Raw genomic sequence first — 8147 nt, 5'->3', positions numbered from 1 at the left:
TGTTGTACTTCGTTCGAGTTACGTATTGCTCAAGTTGAAATATATATTGCTCTGGTTCATATATGATAATAGAGGTTTAGGATAAATGAATATATAAGATAATAATAAGCAACACCAACAACAACAACGACAACGACAACGACAACGACAACAACAACAACCAACAACAACAACAATAATAATAACAATGAGCTGGACAGATTTATCCACAGTGGCGTCACTACACACAGAGTGGAAACTCAGAATACACAAAGCAGAATTATCATCTTCGCGGCATCATCTAATACCTCTGACGTCATCCCTTATTTAATAACCCGCACTTAGCAGTGCGGGTATTTTGAGACCACTTAGAATGGTAAACCCTTCCTACCCTAAAAAATACATATAAATCAGAAAAAATAAACAAACTCCTAAAATATCGATACAAAAGCACACACCTGAATTAACAAGGACATATCACTTAAGTCATTAACTACTGTCTTTTAAGTTCCTTTTATCATTAGTAATTGTCCATTTTGAAGTTCATCACTGTGACTATAAATGTTAAGATGTTTATTAGCAGACATAAATAATGAAATAACACGAGGTAGGTTAGGTTGGGATTGGGGTTAGATTAGGATTAGGATTGGGTTAGGGAGTTGAGTTGGGGCTAAGTTAGGTTAAGTTAGGTTAGGTGAGGTTAGCGCTGAGTTGGAGTTAGGTTGGATTAGGATTGGGATTAGATTTAAGTTAGGTTTAATCAAGTTTTAAGATCAAAATGAACTCGGTGTTGGCAGGGATCGTTGATCACTAAGATCGGTTATAAGATCACCGATTAGGGAAGTCAAGAGGATGATCTTGTTAGGCAATGAACCTGAGATCACGATATATTGATCAGTGAGAATAAGATCAAACAGAGCCTGGAGATTGTCTTTGAACCTGCGACATTAGATTAATTTAGTGTGGTGGTTACTGGGAGACTGGTGGTGGTGGTGGTGGTGGTGGTACCTATAAGCATAGGAAACACCAGTAGATTACCCAGCAATACTTACGGGAGGAACGTTACCAGTACACGGAGATTGTGTAATGAACAATACTAGCCCGTGGGTGGTGACAGCGACGAAGAGGTTGAAGGAGGAGGGAGGGAACAGAGGGGGACGTTTGAGAGGATTGAGAGGTTGGGAAGGAGGGGAAAACGTCTCTAGGAATGGTAGAGGAGGAGAAAAAGGGGAGAATGGAGGAATGGATAAAGAAGGAAGAAAATATAGATTAAATGAGGAATAAAATAGGAGGCCTCAGGTGGTATATACTCTCTCTCTCTCTCTCTCTCTCTCTCTCTCTCTCTCTCTCTCTCCTCTCTCTCCTCTAAGTTGACGATGAGGAGAACTTTAATGTAAGAGAGATGGATTGAGGATGACATAAGGAAATCTTATTGAGGGGAGGCAGGAGGAATGGCTTGGTGAGCAGGAGGAATAAGGCGGTGAGGGAGAGGGAAACTGTGGGGGGGGTGAGAGGTAGATGAGTGGACCAAGAGTGACAGGTCAGTTCCCAAGAGATAAATAAGAGAGTGAGAGAACAGATGAAGAGATGGCGGGTAATTCTGTGGATTAGTCATGGGTGTTATGTATGACAGTGAGGGGCTGCTGACGTCTGACGGACTCCGATAACATACATACATACATACACATACATACACACACACATACATACATACATACAAAGACTTTTGTTTCATATCTTGCCTCATTTCCTCCAACCAATAATCTGACAACTTGTCTTTAACACTACTGTACGTTATCTAGGTCATCCTCCTGGCTGTCATTGGCAGAGTATCATGTTATCAATTAAGGTAGTAAGCAATTTGAATCCCCACCGTAAAAGAGACTGACAAACTATACCGAGGTCCACAAAACTAACAGATCTAATATAATTCTCTCTCTCTCTCTCTCTCCTCTCTCTCTCTCTCTCTCTCTCTCTCTCTCCTCTCTCTCTCTCTCTCTCTCCTCCTCTCTCTCTCTCTCCTCTCTCTCTCTCTCTCTCTCTCTCTTCAGTGTTTATCATCTATTCTACACACCACTTTCGTTCTCCCTTTGTACCTGTAAACACACACTTTCCTTTTTAATATAACTTTCACTCATAGTCTAAAAGCTTTACCAATTCTTCAGTCACTCACTCTGGTCTTTCATACCCCATCCTCTCTGTGAATTACCCTCTCCTCCACCCAAAAATTAACTTGCTAGTCCGTTCAATACACCCCTCAAAATACACCAATTCACCTCATCCCTCCTGTGTACTTTCTCCCCAGTATTTCATTTCCATCTCATTCCAAGACCTACCACCTCACTCTCTCTCTCCCTCATCTCTCCCTTCCACCATCCTTCATATTGTCTATCTTCACCATTCTGTCCTCCATATTCCGTCAATTTGCCTGTCCTTGAAATCAGTCCATATTTCACTCTACAATCACAGGTCAGCCGCACTTCCATTTAGCTCTTCCCTGTAACCAAGCCATTATATTTACTGTACAGACTCTTATGATACGTACAAACAATCATAAACAATCACTATCGAACCAAGACTCATAGTAACGCCATCCTAACTGCCAACAGCCAATAAATAACTACCAAACTGTATATACAAACGCTTGTTAGTGGTACCCTTGAAATAAACAAGTTCTCTGTGAGCCATAACATCAGTGTATAACTCCTCGGTGTTCCTTAACCTCTCTAGTAAATATTGAAGTGTAAATATGATTACTGACAAAGGAAAGACAGGACACGTAAACAAGGTGGGGTCGATAAGTAACAACAATATCATACTGTATTAGGTTAGGTTAGGTTTGGTTTAAGTGAGATACTGTACAGGGTTGATATTGGATACATATTCGCTTGAGTGGTTCTTAGGGCCGAGAACTGTAAAGATTATAAGACAGAAAACATTAAATTTGACTTAGGGGTATCAAAAAATCAATGTTTAATTTTCTGCTCCACAAGGTACATTAAAATAACTCCTCCTCCCTCCTCATCACTCCAGTAACTGCTTGTGACAGCAAACAAAACTCATCAGATTATAATATACAAAACAAAATTCCTCGTTATCCCGGCAGGTGCCATAGAGTGCCGGTGATGACCTGACACAGAGTGTTGAGTTACCTATGGCCCGACGCTCCTAATTCTTATGGTCTCAATTTACATAACTCACCACCAATGGCCACAGCCCTCCACTAATTATTAAGGGTGATTAAGGTGGGCAAGGGATGAGGCCACAACTAGTCTATTACCCAATGGTATTATTGTTTGCAGTGCTGGTGTGGTGGTGTGCTATATTAAAGTGTGTCGTACATATCGTAAAAATATTTCTGTATAATTAATTTATTGTGGGAATGTGGTGGTGAGTGGTGGTGGGGCTATATTCCATGATTGAGGACATTATTTGTGACTGTCAGTATCTGGCAGCGTGGTCACTAATATATATGTTATTGTGATAATAGTTTTATCTTCGTGTTGGTGGGTGGTTGTGTGGTGGTGCCTGTGTGGTGGTTACATGGTGGTGGTAGTGATGGTGTTGGTGGTTGCCAATATTTTGTTATATTTTGCCATTAATGTGTTGTTGCTATTAGGGGTGCGCCATTGTTTATTGGCCCAACACTATAAAAGGCTTAGGAAAAATGATAAGAGATACAGAAAGAGAGAGAGAGACCTATCTACTGAAGTTTAGTGACGTAAATTTACAGTGGCAGGACAAACAAGGTTAATATTTATCCCAGGATGATGGTGTAGAACAAAGCAGGGAGGCTCATGATTCCGCTGCCATAATGGAGGTGTTAGAGAGCATGCCCCCCCTCCCCTCCATTACCTCCCTCACAAACCTCCTCTCCCCTACCTCTCCTCTCTCATAGGCCCTTCTCCCCATCTCCTCTTCCTCCTCCCTACCTCTTCACCTGCTCCCTATCTCCTCTCCTATTGCCTTCCCCTCTTCCCCCACCTTCCCTCCCTATCCCCTTCCTTCCCCATGCCTCCTCCTCCACCTCTTCCCCTACACCTATTTTTCCTACCTCCTCTCTCTATTGCCTTCCCTACCTCTTCCCCCACCTTCCTCCTATCCTCCCCACTTCCTTCCTCATGCTTCCTCTTCCTCCACCTCTTCACCTATTTCCTACCTCCTCTCATGCCTTCCCCCTACCTCTTCCCACCTCCTCTATCACTTCCTCCCCTCCTCTTCCTCCCCCCGCCCTATGAGTCTACGTTTTCTAATTATAATTTTTCCAGTCAGCGGTCCCGGAGTCTTAAAGGCTCGTACGATATATAAGTTGCTCTAATTGAAGATATATGAACGTACGTAAATAGCTGACTTAATTCAAGACATAAAACTAGCCCTAAGAATAGCACCAACATACTCACTGGAGATAACATTGATGGAATAGCTTACATAATAACTGTTTGGTGATGAAGGTAAGGTAGAGTCATTAGTAAAGATGGCCGCTATGTGGTGCTAAGTAGGGGTATTTAGTGGAGTAATGACTCACTGTAATGTTATTTATAGAGTGTTGATGTAGTGGGTTAGTTTAGGTTAGGTTAGGTTAGGTTAGGTTAGGTTAGGTGCCAATTTACGTAAATTTTATGTATTGTGACTAAGATAAACATTCAACGTAGGAACCGTAGGGATGTGACCAACAAGATTTACCTCACCTGTCGTCACAACAGTGTAATGCTAACTCCCCAAATCCCAACTATGTTATTTACAAACACAAGTTCTCCACTTCTAAATGGGTGAAAAATTAACTCATAAGTTTTATACTTTTATAATATTTAATGAAACCTCATACTCCTCCATCACAATAACGGCCTCTACAAAATTCGTGAGTAAAACTATAATTTTTATTTACTAATTGTAACTCTAAGTTTCGAAATGAGTGAAAAGAGTAATTCTAAACAATGTTTTTGTGTTTCATTTCTCGCCCAGTTAATTATATATATATATATATATATATTTGTTCAGTCAAAAATAATTTCTTCCATGGAATCTGGTACAATGTACAATTTGGCTACATCACTGCTACGAGCTCAACAGCCGCTGAAACTGAACGAGTGAATAATGAACTGCTTAAAGTGACACATAGAGAGTCCTGGATGTCATTAAATGAGCTGACCACACTCTCTTCATCCGACTCTCCTGATCACCAAAACGACCCTGAACACGGGACCATACCTTACATCATCCAACACTCTCAACACTTTATTTACAAACACAAACAACAACACACACTTGAAAATCAATGAAAATTACGTGCTTAAAGTAGACAGACACACGGACAAACTCCCTGCGTGTGATACAATCGGGAAAAACAAGCGAAACAATACGGACAAAAGTCAGACTGTTCAATACTCGGACCTGTAGTGCCCCCTCATTGTCGACCCAGGCCCGGGAGCAGGAACGCGCTATACTCCACCACCCCATAAGGTCGATACTCTCCTTCTCTCTTTCCCTGGGAGCTTCGGCATTAATGAGTTGGAACTAATCGTCCTAAATCTCTCTCTCGTTAGGAGGACAAAATGTAGTCATTAGCAATTCTCAGTTTCGATTGCTGACTGCATGTTTGTTGAAATTTCACTGTCGAGGCTGTGATTGTCATCGAGTGTTTAGTCAGAGTCGCTGGACGCTGTGCTCCCTAAAGGTTTCGGCCTGAAGGATTTCCTAAGCTAAACTAATCAGGCTTCAATACCCGGAGGCCCGAAATGTCCCGAGTCTGAGAAGACTTCGAATCGTCCTGAGATCGACCTTACTTGGCCCGAATCGTCTGAGGCCTGAATTTCCTGGGTCCCAATCGCCTGGGCGAGTCACGTAAGTACCAATCGCCTGGGCCCGAGTCACTAAATACCAATGGCCTGGGCTCCGAACTACCTGACTCAAATCACCCTAAGCCAGGTAGTAAAAAAAGTACAGAAAATACAGAAAACATTGATAGTAGTCGTGGTCAAAGATAAATTACAATTAAGAGAGCGCATTAACAAGTTTGACTTTGTATAAGAGTTAACAAGGTAGTATAGATGTGCTGTAGGTTAGGTTAGGTTAGATTAGATTAGGTTAGGTTAGGTTAGGTTAGGTTGGGTTAGGTTAGGTTAGGTTGGGCTGTGATAGATGGATGTATAGGTACAGCTCAAGAGATGTATGGTGGTGGTGGTGAAGCGACACATGTTCCTCTCTACTCCAGTGTTGTGTTGACAGTATCGATTGGCTGGTGGAGGACTGGCCAAGGGAGAGTGGGAGGCGGCATGTGGAAGGGAGGAAGGGGGTATGTTAGGGTCAGTACAATACTGTTTGGGAAGGGAGGTAAATAGGGAGGAGTGGGGGGGAGGGAGGAAGAGAAGGTGAGATGATGAGAAGAGATGGAGGAGGACGCGAGAGGATGGAGAGGGAGGGAGGAGTGGGATAAAGGGCGTAAAGAAGGCGGGGGAAGGGGGCGAGAGGGAAAAAAGGCATGAATGGAAAGGAAGGAGGGAGGAAGGACGGGAAAAGAGGATGAAAGGGCTAAGCGGGCGTGGGGAGGGAGGAGGAGGAAGAGGGTGGGAGGGAGCGATGCAGGAGGTTGAGGGAGGTAGGCCACTCACATGTCCTGGAGCAACAATGGAACAGTTCTCTATATACAGGTGTATCTTTACAACAATGTAGATTCACTAAGAATACACGTGTGCAGGTGTACCACAATGGAACAGCTCTCTCTCTCTCTCTTTATGAACCAGTAAGTTGACGGCTTCATAAACGAATAAATATCAAAATAAACTTTCTATAAAGGCACAAAACCTAACCTAACCTAACCTTGCTTACAACCTAACTAACCTAACCACACCTAACCTAACCTAACCCTAACCTAACCTAACCTAACCCTAACCTAACCTAACCTAACCTGATTACCTTGTTAACAATTCTCTTTAAACTGCCTTCCAACTTAGCCACCCAACCTGTGTACCACACGACCTGTGTGCCATACGGCATGGTACCACACGACCTGTGTACCATACAACCTGTGTACCACTTACCGGCATACCATACGCGTGAGTACCATACGACCTGTGTACCATACAACCTGTGTACCTACGACCATGCGCTGCCATACGACGTGAGTACTACGACCTGTGTACATGCCGCCACGACCTGTGTACCATACGACCTGTGTACCATCGACCTGTATTACATAGAACCGTGTGCCATACGACCTGGTAATGCTTGCATACGACCTGCCGACGCCGTGATGCCATACGACCTGTATACCTACGACCTGTGTACCATACAACCACCATGTACCCCCATTACGCCTTGTGCTACCACGACCACCAATATTGCCGCCACAACCTGTGTACCATACGACCTGTGTACCATACGTGAGCCACACGCCGACCACCATATTGCGCCACCTGACCTGTGTACCGCCCACGACCTGTGTACCATACGACCTGTGTACCGCCCGACCTGCTGTACCATACGACCTGTGTACCATACGACCTGTGTACCATACGACCTGTGTACCACGCCACGACCTGTACCTACGACCTGTGTACCCATACCATGCCCACGACTTACGCACCGCCGACCTACCATGTACCACCCGACCTGTACCATACAACCTGTGTACCATACAACCTGTGCTGCCATACAACCTGTGTACCATACGACCTTAGTGACGCCGCGTTGCCATTGACGCCGCCACGACCTGTGTGCCATACGACCTGTGTACCATACAACCTGTGTGCCATACAACCTGTGTACCATACCTGGACCACGACCTGTGTACCACACGACCTGTGTGCCACGCCCGACCGCCTGCCATACAACCTGACCCCGCCAACTGTACCATACGACCACCAGTGTGCCGCCTGACCACCATGTACCACCGCCACGACCTGTGTACCATACGACCTGTGTTGCCATACCAACCTGTGGCCGCATACAACCACCAGCCATGCCATACGACCTGTTTACGCCGCGCAGTAGCGCTACCATACAACCTGTGTACCATACAACCGTGTACCACCACGACCTGTGTACCATACAACCTGTGTGCCACCCAGCCTGTGTACCCAACCTGTGTACCACACGACCTGTGTACCATCCACGACCTGTGTACCCACACCCAGTATGTGCCATACAACCTGTGTACCATACAACCTGTG

General features: G+C 44.4%; 1 protein-coding gene across 1 annotated transcript; it reads left to right on the top strand.

Moving 5' to 3' along the window:
• Positions 1 to 6970: 6970 nt before the first annotated feature.
• LOC121877965 lies at positions 6971 to 7675 on the top strand. The gene has a single exon (XM_042383926.1). It carries the CDS (start codon positions 6971 to 6973, stop codon positions 7673 to 7675), a length of 705 nt encoding a protein of 234 aa, XP_042239860.1.
• Positions 7676 to 8147: the final 472 nt, after the last annotated feature.

The sequence above is a fragment of the Homarus americanus genome, unplaced genomic scaffold, assembly GCF_018991925.1.
Source record: "Homarus americanus isolate GMGI-L3 unplaced genomic scaffold, GMGI_Hamer_2.0 scaffold56306, whole genome shotgun sequence".
Lineage (NCBI taxonomy): Eukaryota > Metazoa > Arthropoda > Malacostraca > Decapoda > Nephropidae > Homarus > Homarus americanus.
The sequence above is the reverse complement of the archived record's forward strand: the minus strand, read 5'-3'. Positions and strand labels throughout refer to the sequence as shown.

Excerpts from the sequence above, each read along its gene's own strand:
- LOC121877965 (XM_042383926.1), top strand. The coding sequence starts at position 6,971 with ATGGTACCACACGACCTGTGTACCATACAACCTGTGTACCACTTACCG.